This window comes from Nestor notabilis, unplaced genomic scaffold (assembly GCF_000696875.1).
Source record: "Nestor notabilis isolate BGI_N333 unplaced genomic scaffold, ASM69687v1 scaffold30194, whole genome shotgun sequence".
Taxonomy (NCBI): domain Eukaryota; kingdom Metazoa; phylum Chordata; class Aves; order Psittaciformes; family Psittacidae; genus Nestor; species Nestor notabilis.
This window is the reverse complement of record NW_009926486.1, coordinates 4773-26343: the sequence shown is the minus strand read 5'-3', so window position 1 is coordinate 26343 and position 21571 is coordinate 4773. Positions and strand designations below refer to the sequence as shown.

The window sequence follows — 21571 nt, the reverse complement described above, 5'->3', positions numbered from 1 at the left end:
GAAGCAGCCTGTATGTTAAAATACATAACTCCTGAGTAGCGTGCAGGGAGAGGTTTCTTGTGATGCAGGTCTTATCCCCCTGGCTAAAACTTTACAATGGAAAATAGCACAGGGCATTGCAGCCTCCTGCTGGAGGGAGTACACAAGGTTTATGCACAGGAAGCATCCTCCTGCTGATCTGCTGGGACTGGTGTGTTGGTATCCTAGAATCCCAGCCTGGTTTGGGTTGGAGGGACCTTAAAGCTCATCCAGTTCAAACCCCTGCCCCGGGCAGGGACACCTTCCACTAGAGCAGGTTGCTCCAAGCCCCTGTGTCCAACCTGGCCTCGAACACTGCCAGGGATGGGGCAGCCACAGCTTCTCTGGGCAGAGAGAGAAATTCTGCAGCGTTCTGGTATTCTGTAGCATTTCTTCAAATGGGAGGTTTGACCAATCTGCTGCATGTCCAGTGCATTCATGTCATCCATTGGAACTTGTTTAGCACAGCCAGAACTAGCGTTGGTTGGTATCACCCATCTACCCCTTTCCTAGAGTTTGGGGTTAGTATTTCAAAAATATTAATGCAAAATTCATGGGTATTTTACAAAGCCAGTGTTTACAGTGCCACTGTAAACGTGCAGTCTAGGCTGGGCACTTTTGCATCCTTTAGAAAGGAAAAGCTCCTTTTGAAGCAGAAGCCAATGCTGAGCAGCACACAGCCCAGCTGGTGCTCTTTAACCCGAGCCAGGGGTTTGCATTGTTGGGCGCAGGCCATTTGCATTGGGTCCACAGTGCTTCTATTCATGGTGTGGAGCTGCATCAAGACAGGTGGAAAAAGGAGGAGGAGTGGGGAAAGTTGAATGAGAGACACCCAGAAGCCAAACTTGGGGTTTTTTTATTTTGCATTTTATTTGATGAAATAGACTGTTGCATCTTTTGTGCTCCTGTGAATACGTGCCCATCTGCTCCAGCATGCTTGTAAGTCGCTCCTGGTGGCTGCTCAGCTCTTGGCATGTTCAGCACAACCAAAATTCTCCCATCGCTGCCCCATCCTCCTCCAAAGACAAATAAAGGTCAAGCTAAATTTCAAAAGCAGCCAGGCAGGCAGCTGTCAGTCAGAGCCTGAACTTGATGAAGCTTTCATGCTCTTTGCTATAAAAGCAAGTTTACTTTTATTGCTTTTTAAATTTTATTGATACTTGGGAATTGTGGTGGACCTTCAAATTCTGCCCACAGCTGGTTTGATTTAGCTTAGCTTTAAAAAGGAACTGTCTAAGGAGTCTCTGGGAGCAGTTCTTCCTTAAAGTGATTGCTGCAGCTGAGCATGGCTCAAAAAGCTAAGTTCTTAGGAAAATGAGAAGGAAAAAGCTATAAATGAGTCGAAAGCTTTTACTGAAGTTATATAAACATACTTACAGAAATACTTGAATTCTGGTGGTTATTGCTATGAAACATTTATAGAGGAAAGTTACAGTGAGGTTCAAACTCAGCTATTTAGCACTCTGGTTAAAACTCAGATGTTTTTTGAGGTATATCTAATGTATTCCTATGCTAAAAGCTAAAACCACCATTCGGTAGCCAAATTGGCCTGTGGGCAGTTCTGGAGGTCTCCGAGATAATCGTAAACAGTGAGTCCTTGTTAAAACAGCTGTACTAGGAGGTGCATTGAATTTATGCTGGTGTAATTGGCAACTTATTTGGATGAGTAACGGTTGGATTCGTTTTATTCAGTTCTATATATTCTGCATGCTTTATTTTATGAGCTTAGCTGTTGGGCAAAGCTTGGGAATACAATCCGGTGTCTTGCAAGTGTTGAGGTGGCCCCTGTTTCATCCTCCTGGATTCAATAAAATGTCTTTGGTCCTCGAACTGCTGCATTGTGTGTCGGGATTCTTCTTATTTAGGTATATTGAAAATACTGGTGCAGCTAAGAAAACAAGAGAGGTTTTTGTTGCTTTAAAAACCAGTATTACACTTGAGGATAGAAATGAATAGCAAATGAGAATCGACCCAGGGCTTGATTTTTATGCCATTGGAATCTCAGAGTTCTGTTGTTGATTTCCATGGGAAGCAGGGTAATCCATCAGCTGGGATCCGTGATCACTTCTGCTGAAAATTGAAAGATACCTTTGTTTTCAGACTGGGAATCTGCAATTAGACTTGGTGTGCTGGATTGTGGGGAAGAAGAGAACTACGAGACGTGCAAAGAATATGGTATTCACTACTACCCAACGTTCAGGGTAAGCAGTGTAATATATTGCCTTAGGTAAATGATCCATGCTTTATAGGAACTACAAGCATAACAAACATGCTTATGCAGCTCCTTACATGTAACTAGTTGTTCTTTAGCTGGACTTTTTTACTTTTGCTGGGAAAATTGCAGAGTTTATAGAAGATGAATTTGAGTTTGTCTCACTGAATGCAGTAGCAGACGCAGTTGCTTGAGCAGCGATTCAGTCCTCAGTTCTGAATCTGAAAAACTTACTGAAAGAAGATACCATTGTAGGAAGTGCTGGGTTGTTACATTTATAGAACACCTAGTTGTAATATACTCACTGGATAATAACAGTTTACATGAATATTTTGCTAATTCAGATTTTCGTGATTATTAACAGTGGTTTTAGTTTTGGTATGTGAAAGTAAAGGTAATACGTTGAAGTTAAGATCAATCAATGATATATTTTTATACTATTTTTCTAATTAACTTCATAATTTGCTTAACCTAGTTTTTAAAAGGGATCTTGTATTTGCCAAAAGTATCCTCACTCACTCATTTTTAGGTGTAAACACAATCTTCAACTTCTCTGTCTTTGCCAGTCTGTATAATTATATTATTAACTGTAAATATGAGCAGAATGTGATAGAGAGGATTGAATAGACTGTGTTTGTTATAACAGGAGAGGGAACAAGAGATGTTTCACTGCAGAATTTGTGACTCTACCCTAATAGAAGGAACAGTTTTATTTGGTTTTTATCTTTCAAGTTTTGGGTGTAAATTGGAAACACCAAATCTTTTCTATTTCATTTTTCATAGCAGCAGGCAGTCAAGCTCCATTATATATCCTGTTTAGCCACTGGAGGGAGTTGAGAAAATGTGAATAATATTCTAAGTATACACACAGTTGGTAGTAACTGATTTGGTAATCACTTGTGTTTGGGTTAATGTTTGCAGTAATGGATCAATACACAGTACTGCATTATGCATTAGGGGGTTTTCCTCTAAAATTTGGCCTTATTGTGTATCCAAGTTTTGACTGGTGCATATGAGCCACCCTCAGATGGTTGAGAAGCAGGTCTTTGGAACCAAGGGTAAGAGGGAAAACTATCTTCTGAACAGATAGAAAATGTTTTGTAATTAGAGCTGTAGAATGTAAAAACTGTTGAAAGCCATTTTTGTTTCTAAACTGAGATTTTGTCCGACACGATGAGTTATTTTCAAAGCACTAATACTTTTTTTTTCCTTCCACGTAGTTCTTCAAAGCGTTTACAAAGCAGTTTACTACTGGAGAAAATTACAAAGGTAAGAATATCCTACAGTAAGAAATTTCCAAAGCAGTTATCCTGTGGGCCAGGAATGTGGTGCACAAGGAGCAAAATCCCTTTGCCTGTCCGTTAGTTTAGACAGCTAGAGATGGGCTGGGCACTGAGTAGCTCTTTAAGATACGATATTGCAAGTACTGTATGAAAATGGAATGTCAGGCAGAATTTTAGACAGGAAAAACATTTGTTCAAGAACTCAGAGCTCACATTCCTCATTTTTTTGAGATGTAACTCCTCTAATATTCACAAATGGCTCGATGGTGTTTTAAAATGCGGTGTTTTTTCCACCACACACCTTATCAGCAGGAGATCCCATTTGCTCAATCCTGACTCTGGTGCTTTTTGATCTGTCAGCCACTTCCCAGGCATCCTGAATCTCACTGGGGACAACCCCTATTCAGATGCTGACTAACTGAAAACAGGCTTATCCCCTGTGTCTGACAGGATCACAGCTTGAGGTGGTTTGTCTGGGGACAAGAGTAATGTTGTCTTTTTCAATGGATTAACATTTAGAAGGCCAGAGGTCAGGAGACCACCTGCACCATTAACCCTTCATGCAACCGCCCATAGTTGTACCTGTTACTTTTGGGGATTTGTGAGTGTTTCAGGTTTTAAATTAATTTAAAGAAAATAAATTATTCTCACACTTCAGTTATTTCCTCACATGGTTACAGGGCTTTGGAACCTCACCTGGCTGTTTGGTAAGAACGATTAAAAAAAAACCCTTACAGGTTTTAATACATGGTGAATATCCTGATTGCAAAAAACCAAGCTACTGAAGTTGCCCACAGCAACGCTAGTGAAAATGAGCACAGCTTTAGAATGAAGCATTGTTTGAAGAGAAAATCAGCAGGGCAGGCAGATGGTTAGAATTGAAGTGTCTTGAGGTTTTATTAATTTTGGGGTGGAATGACAGCTTTTAAATCATCTCAACATTCAACTGAAATCCTGCAAGTAAATCCTTAGTTCCTGTTCTTCAGCCAAATAATATTCTACTTAAGTCCAAAAGTAAAACAAAAACCTGGCACAGAAGAGCAGGAGGATGTATGAAAACCTGCATGTGGGTCGTGTTGTCCCAGTTTGCTGAAGCAGTGTATTTTTTTGCAACCTGTTCTCATCAGGAGCAGATCGAGAGCTGCAAACAGTGCGTCAGATGATGATTGACTTCTTACAGAACCACTCCCAAGAGCTGAGACCTCCTGCTTGCCCGCCGCTAGATCCCGTTCCGTAAGTTCCTTGTTTAAAATACAGCTGCTGCGTGCTTACTATGTTAATTAAATACAGTGCAGAAGGTCCTCTTGAAGTTGAAATGAGCCTTTTTTCTTATTATCAGTTCTGCTGTGAGATTGTGGGTATACTGCATTCTACCTGTGCTAAATAGCTTTTCTTTTCTCCAAAGGTCCAGTGATATCACGTCTCTTTTTGACAAGAGCAGCCATCATTATACTGCCATTGTGTTTGAAAGTAATAACTCCTATGTTGGACGAGAGGTAATGTGTGGCTTATGAATGACATAATGAATATGAGTGTTGTCATAGCACAGCTGAATTTTATGTTACTTAGCTGAACAACAACATTTCTGTTTTCAGAGCTGAATTAAAGGGTCATTAAGGGCAGGTCATGCATATTTGAGATACCACAAAGGGGTTATATAGGGCTGTTGGACAGACTTGCTTACAAGTGAATGTGACGTCAGGTTAACTTCTTCCATTCATGTTTTAATGGAAGATTACATTATCAATTTCATTGTTAGCACAAGTCTTTTTTCTTTTAAGATTTGGAAGATCACAACAAATGTGTTGTCAGATTATGTTGTTTTCTCACTGCTAAAGAACCGTTCCTAATATTCATTCTTCTGGGCAGCTTTTTCTACTTCAACTGTTCATAATATAAATTCTCTGGTTCTCTTTCTTCACTTACAGGTTTTAGGAAGTTACATTCTAAGTTAAGTGATAGCATAAAATCATTTTCATAGCTCCGAGGCACTGAGGAAGTGGGAGTCTTTGGCTTTTTGCTTCTCCCACCCCCCCAATAAGAGATTTGATTTGGCATGATTTCACCACCTAATGAGCCTGCTGTTAGCTTAGACAACTGTTACTTTTCTCTGCCTGCCAAGATCTAGGATAAGTGAAGAAAATAAATTGCATAATTATCTAGGCATAATCTGTGTAGAAACATCCCATGTCTGTGAAATGTTTCTAATTAGATTTGATGCTGAGATGGCCCAGTTGCATAAGTGGAGGAGAGTGTGCTGTCAAAAGCTAGAATGCTTTGAGAAGCAGGTTGTTCCCAGACATTTGTTTTCTGGAAGCTGATGGGTTGATCGAAATGGACAAGACTGAAAAGAAGAAATGGGATGATTATGAAGTTCTTCAGCTTTTGAACACACTCACTTTAATTTTATTACCTGCTGTAAAGGGGAAAGACTTGAGTGTCGTTTGATTAACAGAAAGTGAAGTCTGCTTTCAGAAGAAGAAATATTTGTTGATGTTATGTGGGGTCCCTTAAATTACAAGTTTGAAAATGAGGGCTAATGTAGCAAAGGTAATATTGAACTGAAAGGGAAAAGTGTAGTGGAAACTGTGAAACTAACAACAGGAAAAAGATACAGAAGAGGCAGAGAGGCGTAAAAGCATGGCAAGTAGAAATGTATGAGGAGTTGGAAGCATGGAACAGTTCATAAGACTGGAACATTTGAAATAGTAGTATAAGAGCACAGGCTAATAGAAGGATGTGAGATGTGAGGGCTATTCTCATTAGAGGAACAAAAGAGGGTGTGTTTAGCAGTGGGATCTTGAAGGATTTGAGAAGGGCAAGAACTCAGTATTTAAACTTTGTTTTTTAAAAGGCAAATTCTCATTACTTACAACTGAGTCATCATATTTGTAGGTGCAGCTTTGGCTGTAGTTGGCAAAGAATTTGGGTAGTCAAGTCCTGGCAAATCTTGGAGGCATCCTAATGTTAACACCCTCTTCTGCCTCCACCACCCTTTGCTGAATTTCACATCTTGCAAAGAAATCTGGGGCCACTCCCAGCTGCTCTAGTGCAAAAGCCCAGCATCAGGTGTAGCAGTTGATGATGATTGGTTTGAGCTGGGATGCTGGAATCTTGAGATACGGGCACCTGTCCCTGTAGGGGGTCTCTGCTCTGGGATTGGCAAACAAAAAGCTGAACAGGGAGCTGGGTGCTGTGACACCACAAACTACCCAGCTTGATGCAGCAGGACTTGCCAGGCAAAGCCTTAACTCCCATGGAGCCCTCAGTTGTTTTCAAAGTCGTAGACTTTGACATCAGAATGCCATAAAGTGGTGGGACCAATGTTTCTTCACTACCTGAAGATTTGCCTTTAGACTCTTAAATATATAATATGAAACATAAACCTGCTGGTGCCTGTGGAATATCCTCTGGGCTATTTTGAGGTTTATGAGGACATTTCATCGTTCATTCTCATGTTTTCTTCAGATGTTAGACTTCAAAGGGAAAAGATCAAGATAGACCAAGGAGGAAAAAAAAAAGGAGATAGGAGTAATAATTTCCAGAGCAGAGTAAGTCTTCTTTAACTGAAATTGTTTGTGTCCACAGAATACTCAGAGATGTATTCTGTGGTGAACAGCTTAAAGAATGATGCACTTCACCTACTTGTGTCTTGTCCTACAAGATTGCAGACTCCTTGAACAATGTATAATTCATGTCATCTTTTCATTGCCCAGGTTATTTTAGACTTGATCCAGTATGAAAACATCATTGTAAAGAGAGTATTGAATTTTGATAAGCCTTTTCTTGAGAAACTTGGTATTACCTCAGTCCCTTCGTGCTACCTGATGCACCCTAATGGGTCCCATGGATTAATTAACAGGTAGGTAGTTATCTGGCAAGGAATATGGCGAGGTCCATGTAAGCTATAAAAGCAATTTCCACAGGTTTCTTTCATACAAAGGAAATTATTCTATAACCTTCTTTTGCATATTGATAATGAAGTTGTGTCCTGGCATGTTATCTCTACACTGTACTGACTGAAGTTGTGTTACCTATATTATTAATGAGACCTAATACTAATTTTACTTACCACTGTTATAGCTTTAACCTATTACTGTGATGCTTCTGAAAGGAAAACACTTTGGAATAAAAGTGGAAAAAAAACTAATGAAGTATCAAAGTTCTTAAAAAAACTTGCTTCTAAGTCAAAAGACTTGTTCCTTGTGAACATTGCCTGTAAGGTGAGCTGATGTGTTCTTATTTTGAATAGGATTTCAGACCACTAATCCAAATCATTGTTATTACTATTCCTAAATTGACCCATTATTTGGTTTCACTTTGTATCAAAACATAACATGCTGCACAAGGACTGTGAAACATGAAACAAAGTGAATATCTTATTTTATAACTACACTAATTTGCTGTGGATATTCACTTAGTCTGAGATGAAAAGTAATCTTTACTTTGTCCATTTATATGCAGTTTGAAGCCTCTACGGTCTTTCTTTTCTTCGTATTTAAAGTCACTGCCAGGTGTAAGAAAAAAACTTCTTTTGCCACTTCAGCTGCCTGCTCAAGAAAACAAAGAGGAGAGTACAGAAACCAAGGTGTGGAAAGAGTTCGATAAGTAAGTGATACCCTTGATTTTCAGATCAATGCTTGGTTGTTAAAATTCGCCTGCAGTTATTTTCTTGCCACGTGGAAAGCTGTGCTTTCATGTATTATAACATCATAGATCACTGATTTGAATTGTTGGAAAACTTCAGCAACTAATCATTGTCTCTGAAAAAATAAATAGAAAGTAACAAGCTACAGCATTTCTGTATAAAACAAGAGTGCTCTGCATGTGTAATACTGAAGCAGTGCCCACTAAAATGTGCTTGTCAAATGCAAGTGTAATAGAAAATACTAAAGTCATGGTAAAAGAAGTTTATCAAACTAAATCCAGTAAGGTTTATCTTCACCCTCTTTCCCTCTTTGTTTGAGAGAAGGATGCAAAGGCTTTGCACAGAGATAATCCCTCAGCATCTTTAGATGGAAAAGACGTAGGACTGAGTGCTTCAATTTTGTACGTATTTTCCTTTGATAGACACTATTAATGTCGTCTTCTTCCAAGGACTATTATAAAATGCTTTATACAAAACATTCTGTTATCAAAACAACTTGGTTAAATTGAGCTGCTTTCCAGCAAGACAAAATCTTGTAGATATGAATCTCCAGTTCAAGTATCTTCTAAATAGGATCCTTTGGGAGAACCTCATGTATTCCTATGGATGTCTCTTTATTTAAGAAACCTGAAGCAGAATTTTGCTGGTTTTAAGATTTGAGTGAGTACCTTATTAATTGAGATAAACTCATACAAGTCTGTAGTTTGAGTGGTTAATATAGATTATTCTGTATTTTAATATGTTTCTTCCTGCATGTTATTTAGGAGGTGGGGCCAGGCAGTTTCTTGATGATTGTTCTTTTTAATTCTGTTTGGTTTTAGAGATAATACTGCTGCTGAACTCAGTGTTAACTCCGTAACTATGTGAACTTCTGTTTGTTCAGTTACATTGCTCTGTGTTGTACTGTCTAAAGTTTGTACTCTGAAAAGCATTAAAGGTAGGGTGCTTTACCTGATGCATTTGTAGTTTGTAACGTGGTTTTTGTTGGTATCTTCTTTTTTATAAAGATATTGGTTGTGAGAAGGAACTCTTAAAATGTTTCCTTTGTTTTACATGCTTTAGTTGTACCTGCTACGAGGTACCTAAATTTGTCTTAAGAGCTGGTGTGATTAGAATCGTTATACGCAAAGAACCTCCAGTAAAACTGCTGCATGTGGGAGAAGGTTTCTAGATTCAGACCTTTCCAGCATTGTTTGCCCTCCTGCTCTGTGTATAATCTACGTTTGTCCAACAAAAGTCTCCCTTTTCTCATAGCATGTAATTTTTCTATTTGTGGTCAGGCTTGGAGAGGAGCTGTAATTTCTTTACACTACTGATTTCCTTGCTGACGATGTCAGGGTTATAACTGTGTTACAAGGTAAAGCTGGCTGGGAGGCAAAAGTTTAGTCAACTATAAAAGAAATTCTTGTGTGTGGTTGTGCTTCATTTGTCTACACTCTGAACAACATGACTTAAAATTACACTTTTCAGAGAGTATGGTGAAACTCATTGAACTTGACATTCACCCACCGAGTGCCTGAAGTAACCGCTGTGTCTTCCCATGCTGGTGTAGGATACACTGCAATCACTGTGGAGTGGCAAACGTGGAGGTTTTAATGACACCCACTATATATCAATTTTACCTTCATGACTGGTGAGAAAATGAGCGAAAGAAACCTGCCACTTTCTAACATTATATATGTGTCTTTCAGAGCTAAGCTGTACATGGCTGACCTTGAATCGGGATTGCATTACCTGCTCAGGGTAGAGCTTGCTACACACAAGACACTTGAGGGAGCTGAGCTAAAGACCTTCAAGGATTTTGTTACTGTCTGTGCCAAGGTATACATTGCTAGTCTTTGATTATTTGTAAGAATAAAGTGACTCTAACATAAAATTTTTTATGTGACATAAGTCTCTCAAGATGTCTTTCACAATGTTTAAATATACGCTTCCTCACCAGCTTAAAAATATAGTTTTGTGGGTTTCTTTAAATTTTTGAGTTACTATATGTCATTCTGACATACTTACAGTTTAAATGCATTTTAATTTAATCTTAGACGGCTTGAAATTAAATAAAGCTTAAGTAGTCCACAGCATATTGAACAAACACTGTAAATATAGTCCATTTATCAGATTTTCAGGATAAGTAGCTATTGTAACTGGGTGGGATTAAAAACCCCTTTGTTTTTCATTCTTGACTTTTGGATTTTGTTAATGCATACTTGGCAGTGGTGTTCTGTTTGGAGATTGTAGTAACTTCTGTCTAAACTTTGAATACAGTTGAGGTATTTTATATAATTAATTGAGTATTTTAAACTAATTGAGGTATTGAATATAATTGGCTATTTAAAAAATAAAGATGCTTACATATTACATTTGAGCGAAGGGATGATCTACGTAATATAATGTGATGTGACTTGAAAAAAACTGGAATAATTTGACTTTATAATGTCAGCCTACTTGAAATAACCAGTGTCTCTTCATAATTACTGAGCAGCTAATCCTTTGTTTTATTTTAAAGAGAGTGAATCAACAGCTATTTGAGGGAATAATAAGGCCTATGTGAACTATTTCCAAATATCCGGATTTATCTGAAAATCAGACAGACAGTTTCTTGCCCCTGCTGTGGCCATCAGAAATCTCTAGCTGGCCTCATTTCTTTAAGAAAGTGTGGTGGTAATCTTTCCATCATATTATCCCTACAACATCCTCTCCGCTTCCTGATGGCTCCTGTCCAGCTGATGTCATTTGCTTCCCTGGCTATTAGTGCGTAAGTGGGGAATGCTCTCTTTGAGTAGCACGCTCGTCTCCAGGCTGCCTTTCACAAGTGGAGACTGCTCTTGTTGTGGAACACTTGCTTCGTAGTTCTCATTCATAATTCTCATGTGTTTCTGTTAAGAAATGTTGATACTATCCTCTTCTTTTAGCAGCATTTATAGTGATGGCAAGTCCTGTGTCAGAGAGGTCTCTGGTTCCCTTCTTGGGGAATTTTCATTGTTGTAGAATTAGTTTTTTTTGACAACCAGTGCAGAAGTCCATTGGTTTTCAAATCCTTGATGAGACCGACACCTACCTGAGACACTGTGCAACTATTGTCTTTTAGGTAGTTTTTTAGATCATAGTGCATGATATCCGGGGGGTCCCACAGGAGTAAATGTAATGATAGTATGCAGTCTGTAGTTCAGAGCTGTGCTGATTTTCTACAGACTATTTAAGAGTTGTCTCTGAACAAAAACAATGCAAAGGGGCCTTGTGTTAGATACAGAGGGAGTTCCTGCCTGTTAGATTTGCATGGTATCAAATAAGCAGTCTGTGAATTAGAGATATTATCGATAGTTGGACAGTGGCTGCAGAGTCACTGGCATACATACAGCATGCTCTGTCATAAATTGCTTTATATATTTAATGTAGCAGGTACAAGGACTTTATTTCCCCATCTGTTAAAATACTGCTCCCTCTGGAAGGATACTTAGAGGATCGTGTGCATACTCTACTTAATTCTGTAGTAATTACAGCCACCATTAAAGCAAAATACAATTTCTAGCATAAAGTAATGGCATTACCACAGACTCCTCATGCTCGTCTGCCAGAATGTGACTTCTCTAAGTTGCAAGTTAAGGAAGTCACAATCTCCAAGTCACTTCAGAAATCACTATTACACACATGAAAGAAAAATACTCTTCTAGGTAACCAACATCAGACAGAAATCTGAACAGAAGTTTTATGAGAACTATTTTCTGTGATTAATCTTCTACAAGTGAGAAGGATTTCTGCCTCTCAGATTCACTGAGGTCTGATGCTCCATTCTGAGCTACACACAGAATTGAATTACCTTAATCTGAAATTCTGTAGAATCTGCCAAAAGTTGCTCTATCATTTCTGCCTGCTATTGAGTACCTTATTTTACTAGTTAGCATTTTGTGCCTGCAGCTTGTTAAATTTTGTAAGCAGAAGTCAGTGTGAGATAGCTTTTTACTGAAAGCAGAACAAGTAATTAATTTGCTTATAATGAAAGAAAAATCTGAAGCATTTTGAAGACAGGAATTAAGGCATTTAGAGATAAAAGTGTCCTGCTGGTAATGAGATTTGTGCTTTAAAATATTGTGTTTTCTTTCTTTCATTTTTTCAGCTTTTTCCTGGCCGTCAGCCTGTTGTAAAGTTGTTAGAGACCTTGCAAGAGTGGCTGGTGAGCCTTCCATTAGACAAAATCCCTTATGATGCTATCCTAGATCTTGTCAACAACAAAATGCGGGTAAGCTGTTACTAGTTTACAGCATAAAATACAGCATTAGTAAAGGATAAGATTCTGTATAAATCTAAGACATCACTTACTGATGGCCCCTCAGTCATAATGGACTTACAGGAAGGTTAAAATGAAAACAAAGGGAAATCATTACCAGAAAAAAAAATCCACATGAAGGAATTGAAATGACAGAATTGAAACACACAATTCTGGCTCAGTTTTGTAAGCAGCAGGCAGTCACTAACATGGATGTGTTCCCTAACGGCACCTTCAAATCATGCAACATTCCTTATGGGTGTATTTTTGAGTTGCGTTTGCTTGTTGTGCCTGTTATCAGCAGGATTTCATGGAGGTCAGAGTTTATGTGTTGGGAAGTTTACCCCCAAAATGGGATTTATTCCTGAAGAGTTTCCCCAAATGCTTCTTAATTTCCTGGCACAGTAAAGGCCGTGCTAGGAATCCTGCCTCACTTCAGTAACACAGAGCCCTCTGATATGGCTATCTTTGTATAGAAGTTAGTATTAAGTTTGTCTTCCCATGAAATGGAATTGCTATTCAAAATTTGGAAGCCTTCTGTGTGTTTTAGGAAGCAGGGGGATAAGTCTCAGAAACTAAACTCTTGCACTGGATTTTAGGTATAGTGACTAAGTAGTGATTTTCTTTTAAGAAGAAATAATAATTCCATATCTTAAAACTTTACCCCTGTAGGTCATGTAAGTCTTACTAAGTAGCATGGAATATAGTACCCAGGGGAACTGTTGCTCAGTCAGAGTTTGCAGTAGTATTTCTGTGTGTTGTGTTCATACTGTGCTCAAAAGTAAGTTTACAAGTTAAGCTACTTAATTCTGTCAGACAGATCAGACATCCGTGATGTGCCTTTTAGTACGTCTGACATCAGTGACTGTATGTTGTGTAGGTAATACATCTGTGAGAGGGATGAGTTTTATAATGGTGCATCGGAGTGTCTCAGACTTAAGGATGGTTATAAGTTTAAAATTTATTTGCCTTAAGCATGAATTCCTTAGCAAGAAGTGCAAAGGGTCATTTAGTCTTTATCCTCGGATCACCTCAACTTCAGGGTAGGCTCAGCTGTGACTGCTGTTACATTCAGAAGCACATTTAGGTCCCAGAGCTGTCTGTCTTACTTACATCTCTCTTTCAGATTTCTGGGATATTTCTCTCTAGGAAGGTTCAATGGGTCGGGTGTCAGGGCAGCAGACCCGAGCTGCGGGGTTATACCTGTTCCCTTTGGAAGCTGTTTCACACCCTCACCGTTCAAGCTGCGCTGCAACCAAAGGCCTTGATACATACAGGTAAGCAGCAGTTATGTGAGACACTTGGAGGAAAAATCAAATATGTACAGCAGTTGTGCTGTACAATAGAGAGAAAACGGATTAGACCAAATATTTTAGTAAATACCCAAATAATACATTGGTGGAGGCCAGTGGCTTTCAGGTTTGCACCAGCAGAGGTCAGAGCAGAGCTTCCCTGCTGCAGAAGGCTTCAAAGAAAGCAGGTCAGTTTGTCCTTGCTTAGAGATGAGGTAAATAAAGTGTGTGGCCCGAAAGGTGTGAGCAATAAAGCAGAAATGGAGAGAATTTCAAACAAAGAAATTTTGAACTACCTTAAAAGGGAGGAAGGTTATTCAGGTTACCTGAGGTTGCACTGCTAATTGAATTTGAGAAGAATGAGATTGAACCATGCAGTTTAGCAGCTGTGAAAGATACACAACCATTAGCCAATCCTTCTGTAATATTATTTCTTAAATACTGAATGTTGTGGCTGTTTGGGTTTGTTTTTTCAGCTGAATGTACTCAGTGTCCATTAATCTCTGCAGTGATACACTACTTTGCAAGCACTCTGTAAAATTGCTTATTTTTAGACTTGCAGCATTTTGTGAAGCAGAGTGTTTATATTTGGGTGATGACTCCTATTTAAGAAACCTGCTGGACATATAATCTATTTTCCTCACACAATGGAAATAGAATTATTAATGCTAAAATATTGACCTTCATATGTTTTTATTCTTGCCAGGATAGTGCTTTGTTTGGTTATTGTTCTATTTAGTTTTCATGTAAAACCTTTCTGATGTCTTTTCCAAGGAATATAAGAATGCCAGATAGACAGATAGATCATAAAATGCAGAAATTTGCAATTTGTCAGTTACTGATTGTATGTTAAAAAGTAATGTATTCTTTCAAATTATGGGTACATACATCTGCCCAGCAACACTTGTAACCATGGTGAAAATCTCTCAATTTTAATATTGAAGCTCCTGTTGTTGGGTTTTTTTCCCTTTCTCTTCCCTTTAATTTAGTACTGTGCTCTGCCCGGTGAATTTGTGGGTTTTGTGCTGGATGTTATGTTAGCATGCAGAAGTTAAATTTCCCCTTTTGTCCCAATTGCCAAAAGTGTTCTGATTAAATCTAAAAAAGTTCTTAACATTTAACTATACAAAATTGCATCTTAAATTGCTCCCATGTTTCAAGCATGAGCTCTTTGTCAGTGTGAAGTTAAAAATACATTGTAGAACCTGAAAACTCTTTGGCACACTTAGCCATCGATTTAAATCGGGGCAGATATGTGATGATCACTTCTTATGGCGAAAGAATTGGGTCAGTCTGAGACTGTCGGATTATGTCTTGGGAGGTTTTCCTCTCCTTATTGCTTGTTTAAATCCCATCTACTAAAAAGCATGATGTACTCCCTAATCCTTCCCACCACAGGTAGGGTTTTACGGTTCTTGTCCACTTTAAAGATTAGGGTTACCCTGAATTGCAGTAGTTTGGGAGGAAAGAGAAAAGGAGGATTACATGATGATACATGGCAGATGTTAATAGAAGATTCATCTCTGGGCTGATAAAAGAAAAACAAACAAAATGAGCCATTTTGCAATTGTTTGTTTTCTTTTGAAAGCAGCTGTATTTTTCTTGATAGTTTCCTCTTCTGGCAGCGTCTGGCAGGCAGAGGGAACCTGCTGTGGCTTTCTACATAGCATGTTTTTATTGGGTTGTATTTGACATGTTCTAATGTGCAACGGTGTAATTTGAACCTGCTCAGCATAGGGGAATCCAAAGGAACTCTGAACAGAACTTCTCACACCTGAGGATGTATAAAATCATTGCGGAAATCTATTCCTGAGCACGCTTAATTATATGAAATGTGGGTTTAGGTAATAGGATCTATTAGTGTGAATAAGACAGGCTTGTGGGGTTTATAAAAATGATCTGGATTCTGTTTAATCTGTTGCTGAATTTCAAAGGCAAAATGAATTGTCAGGAGTGTAACGTTACACGGGAGGACAGATACAATTGAATTTGTGTATCACTCTGTTCCTCCATAAACAGGTTATTTGCAAGTAGTCACTTCTGGTGTGTTTGTTACAGGTTCTTTCTAACTATATCTTTTAGTACACATGGTAAAACTGTTCTGCCTGAAATTCGTTTCAACTTTCCAAAATTATTTTTCAGCCTTTCTTTTAATACTGTAATTTAATCTGCTTTAATCTCATAGCTTTTATTTATACATGCCTGTTCAATCACAGATATTGAATGTCTGAGTAGAGACTGTTTCCTTTTTATGATTTCTTTTTGGCTTTGAAGGATTTTTTTTGCTGCTCTGTTTAAGAATATAACTGCATTGTTGTAAGTAAAGGTGTTCAACAGTCTTCATGCATCTCTTAAATACAAGACAGATAAATACTCTGATAGTTTTGAATGGGTTTTGTTGAGAATTCTTTTCCCCCCGAAAAATAATGCATATACAGAGGGGATATGTGCTACCAAACTGTTTGTTACTCACTGCCAGAACAGGATAGTGAGCAAAGCGCTGTAACCCTTTACTACAGCACCTACAAAACCTGCGTTGTAAATTGCTCATGGTAGAGACGTTCAGCTGCAGGAGTTGGTAATTTGATCAATCTGCATCATAAAACGTGTTTAGTTTGACAAGTGTGTGTTCCTGGTAACATATAGTACATTTGTAAACACATTTTGACAGAATTTACTAGGTCAATTAAGCATGAATCAGGAAATCTGTGTGACGGAGATGAAACCATTAGGATTTCAATGAATTATATCAGCTTCTCGAGCCACTTACAGATGTAGGGACTATCTGCTGCCATAGTAAAGGCCCAGGATAGAGTTCTTAATCTGTGAAGACCTTAGCTTACTTCTAAATAAAATAAGGATTCTTTTGCATTATTTTTAGTGTAAAAGTGTGAGTGTTGTAGAAATAATAATGTGTTTGTATTTATTTTAGGAGGAATTCCTAAGTTACTCTTGAAAATTCAGATGTTGCTAAGTAGCTATTATGTGTATTCATTCAGTGCCTGCCAAAAAAGCCATGGTATTAGTAACTGTAATGAGATTCTGGAATTCTGTAATGCCTCAGAGTTACGGAGTAACAAACATCTCACAGGCATCTCATGGAATAGTTACCAGAGGGTTTTTGACTCTTGTTTTTTCAGTAGCAAGGTCACCACAACTTTAATGCCTGAGCATAAATGTGATGGTGAATGCGTAACATAAATACTCATTTAGTTATTGGGCAAGATATTGGAGAAAGTCTCTACTTCCAGAAGAATTGTGTGAAGTACAGATAGCATGGGCTTTGCATGGTTGAACAATCTCAAAATGCACCGTGATAATGGGCTTCTGAAGAAGCAATAATGTCTGATTTTCATTTAGCTAAGTTTGTCCTCCCCTCAAATCATAAGATACTCTCTGAAAGGAGAGATTTCACTGTAATGAACACTTGACCTTTAAGTCTTATTAAAATGTGTTCTGCATAACTGAACACAACTGTATAGACTGTGTTAGTATATATGGGTATAAATAGCTACTTCACATTTTTAGTAACACTATCAGTCACCTAGCATTTGTTGAAACTTAGTGTGTTTGAAATAATTCCCTTGTAGTTGTGTCTGATATCCCAGACAACCTTTCAAACCCGTATGTTTTGAAATGTACCATTTCAGATCACTTTAAACTCTACATTATTTTGCCAAATAATTTGGTTTCTAAATGTCTCACCTCAACAACTTGGGCAATAGTATGTATGTATTTTGTTGGGGAAGGGTATTTCTTCTAAGAACTGTGTGAGGCTTTTAACCCCACTAATATCTTTGTGCTGTACTGAGGTATAGGTGCTGTGTGATGGCACATGTGCTATGGATATCTTTATATTATAGAATTGGCTATTTCCTTACCTCTACAGTGGAGGTATAAATTTGCATGGAGCAAGAAGGTAGCAACATTTCCTTTTCTTTCCCCAAGGTTCACTTCTATGTATGTTAACATGCCGATGCTGAAGCCATGTTTGTCCAGATGGTGCTAAATACATCTCTCATCTGTTTTCCTAGGTCTTGAAGACAATCCCCAAATAGTACTTCAGGTCATGCGGAGATACATTCAGCACTTTTTTGGATGCAAGGCTTGTGCTCAGCATTTTGAAGAAATGGCTAAGGAGTCTATGGATTCCATTAAAACCTTTGACAAGGCTGTTCTCTGGCTCTGGGAGAAACACAACGTCGTGAATAACAGGCTTGCAGGTATGAGAGACCTTGTTTAGGGAAACCCACCAGAGGTAGCTGTGTCCAAAGGGCAAGGATATGGCATCTTATACAGTGTCGTTTATAGCTGAACAAAGAGATATGCAACTTAGGCTCTGTAACATGAGTTTAAAACAACAGTCACTGTTGCTCCAGCCTTACATTTGTTTACTAAATATTTTCTTCAGAAGACTAACTCCACGTTTACATCAGTGTGCAAGAAAGGGTGCTTGTGTACAGAGCAAAACCTAGAGCATCCTAATCAGCTGTGACTAAAGACAGGCATGGTAACTGTCTCATGGGTGAGAAATACACCTGTGAGACACAACTGTTCCTAGAGGATAATGTCTTCTGTGATATATAATGAAAAAACTCTGTCATTCTCAGATTCTGTTTCTTCTGAGCTTTCACCTGTTGCTTGAGGAGAGGATTTTGCTGGAGTTCTAGTCAAAGCCTTTTCAAAAGGAGCAATACAGTTCAGCTACTTATCAGGGGATAAAAAAATAATTATGTTTCTTTCTGTAAGAGTTTAACTAGATGATAAAACCTGTCTTCATCTCACTGTGCAGAGATGCTGCATAGAAAATGATGATAAGTGAAGAGGAGACTTTCTCAGGATAAAAGAGCCTAAGCTATTAGCAAATCAGCAACAGAATGAAATAAAATCACTGTATGAAGCAAATCTGTTCCCCCACTAGATTGCTCTGTTTTCAGTTAGACTGAAAGTACTGTTAAAATACTGGTTGTATTTAATCCGTTCTGTTATGGGGATATCAAGTAACTAAAGCACTAAAGAAAATTGGTTTCTCTTTGCACTAAATCCCTGTCTGCTGTTATGGATCTGTGTGATGCAGCATTAGTTACAATTTAAATATGCTATATGTTGTTTATATTATGGTTATGCTGAATTCCCAAGATTTATAAAGTATTAAATACTGCTGTGAGTATAAACAGTTTGCCTCCTTTCCTCCAAGAAGGAAAAAAGTAAATGGTGAGGTATTAAACAAAAACATCCCCTAGTGTTTGTTACTACTGCCAGGTTGAACATGGAGAAAGATAGTCCTGTTGACTTGGAGTTGCTAAGTAGTGAAGCAATATAGTTACTTAGAACATTAAGTTATTGGAAAACTCGTATGGATATTGATTTAGATGATGCAGCAGCCAGCTAAAATACCCTTTTAGTAAGAAGTAGAAACATACTGGAATAAATAATAACATTAAATTATGCTTTTTAAGTTTGCTAAAATTTCTCTTTGTGACAGTGATAGATTTTAATCCTTAAAAGCTGCATCTGTAGTTCTGGTAATGTTATATAGCTTTCCATGAGGAATGATGTTTGACTGGTCAATGAAAACACCTTGGCACAGCCTTCAAGTGTAGGTCAGGCGAGTGCTGTATATGGCTCTGCCCTATTTATTTCTTTCCTGTTGCTTCAGAATGTACAGGATTTATGGCATTCTTCTCTTTGGCAGGAAAACATGAAGTACAGCAAGTTTTCAGTTTGTAATCTTACTGTAAGATGTTTTGTTTCTATTTTCTCTACTGAAACGAATTGGTTACTGAGTGATCTGTAAGATATCCCAAATGCACACGTGTGCTCTTACTTGTAAATATCAAGGAGGCAAGTATTTTTAAGCATCCTTTGAATTCCTATGCAATATTTTGCTTAAAAAAAACCCAAGTTTTTTGCCTTTAAAAAGGATAAAAGTAATAATAAGAATCTATACTTATTACTGAAATAGTTAAAGTGTTGGTCAGTGTACTAATAACAATCAGCTGAAGAAATTAGCTTGGGATTTATACCTGGTAGAATTTTGTTCTAAAAGTTATCTCCATCCACATTTTAAAGTGTTATTTTTTAGAGCAGTGCAACACTACCTACAGCATTCAGCTCTTTGCTATCAAGACAGAAAGGTGGCCAGAGCTATGAGCAACCAAAAAGTTAAAACTGGATCTAATTCAAGGCAGTATTACATGTTTAAATGCTAAAATGCAAGCTGAAAATTAATACATCTTAAATATGATAATGGTATTTAAAGGACTGAAAACAGTTTGTTATAGTAATAATGCAAGCTATGAAAAAGCAAGCTTAGGCTGGAATGGTTCACAATATAGAAACAGGAAAATATCTGCAAGTCTTTGGCCTTGAAACTGCTGCTGCAAACCAAGCTTCAGGATTAAAGAGCAGTGAGTGCAGAGAAGCAGTTTGTTTTGAACTGTAATTCGAGTTAACCCCTGCACAGCCCAGATGATGGCTTCATGCCTTCTAAAAACAGCAATCGTAGCATCTTGTTGTATTTGAAAGTGAACGCAACAGCTGAGAGAAGAGGAAAATAATTATGATTTAGTGTTTGTGTTCTGAAAGAGGAATCAACACTTCGGAATGTAGTTGGTGCATCCATAAGGAAGCTTATGAATTTCCAAAGTTGTTCATGGTTGTCTTCAGTTTAATACAAACATCATTGTGGGCTTTTTTTGCCAACTCCACTATTTATGAGTGGAAAACGCTTTCTGTGCTTTCCAGGGAAGGTTCAGCTTTCCTAGTTCCTTCACTTCCGATATTGTTATTTTTTTCTCTTCCCAATTAGGTGCTTTGACTGAAGATCCAAAATTTCCCAAAGTTCAGTGGCCAACTCCAGACATTTGTCCTACATGTCATGAAGAAATCAAAGGATTACACAGCTGGAATGAAGCCCAAGTTCTACAGTTCATGAAGTATCACTACAGCAGTGAAAATATTCTATATAAATATGCTGAAAGCCAGACAGACTCCAGTGAAACTGAACAGGGGGATACAAGGGAGGGGAAAGACAAAAGCCTACTGAAGAAACCAAGTGGAAACAGAGAAAATAAGATCCAGGATAAAGAAAACACACTTGATTCAGAATCTAAGGTGTTAGATAAGCTAATAGCAAATCATGGACCTGTCAAAGATAGCGATAAAAGCGCGGTTCGGTCAGGCACCCTTAAAGAGGCAAAGCAGGCCGTGTCCTTCTTGGGGATTGGATTTTCCAACATAGACATGAGTCTGTGTGTCATTCTGTACGTAGCCTCATCCTTGTTTCTGATGATAATGTACTTTTTTTTCCGAATGAGATCCAAACGGTGGAAAGTGAAGTATTACCGGTCATCGGCTTAGAAGGTTAAACCGGAAACAACCTTTTCATTGTACGTGGCTGTTCAGTACCAGATACAGCTTTAATATTTATGATCAGGGATTTTATATACAGTATTCCTTGTTTCAAAACCCTTTCTTCCCAAGTCATTTCACAAGTGTTCTAGCTTAATATAGGGAGCTCGCTGTAAGAACCCTCATCGGTAAGAGGCACACAGTGCTATCGTGAAATGTCCACTGAAGGAAGCATTGCATTTGTCAGCTGAGATTGTTCCGTGACTTGCCACCTCCATCCTTTACTCATTTCCAGAGTAAACACTGCATTATGCAATCAGCTGCGCCTGCTTTAGAAGGAAATTGGATATTGTTTTGTGTACTCCAAGTCAGGTAGTTGTTGGGCTTAGGTTTTTTTAATTTATCCAGAGGTGATTTTACCTCCCAGAGTACTGAGCAGTGATGCTGTTATTTTGGCTGCTTCATTCAGAGAAGCACATATTCAGATTAATTTTTTTTTTCAGG

The 21571-nt window shown here is 38.2% G+C and overlaps 1 protein-coding gene across 1 annotated transcript; it reads left to right on the top strand.

The window, feature by feature from the left end:
- Window positions 1-2118: 2118 nt before the first annotated feature.
- Window positions 2119-21076, top strand: QSOX2 (quiescin Q6 sulfhydryl oxidase 2; the record flags this gene model as incomplete). Its single annotated transcript, XM_010013559.1, has 11 exons — window positions 2119-2219; window positions 3451-3499; window positions 4641-4746; window positions 4919-5009; window positions 7230-7375; window positions 7978-8121; window positions 9853-9982; window positions 12273-12395; window positions 13549-13699; window positions 17749-17937; window positions 20526-21076. Coding segments are annotated over 11 exons (1781 nt in total), but the record flags the coding sequence as incomplete, so codon positions are not given.
- Window positions 21077-21571: the final 495 nt, after the last annotated feature.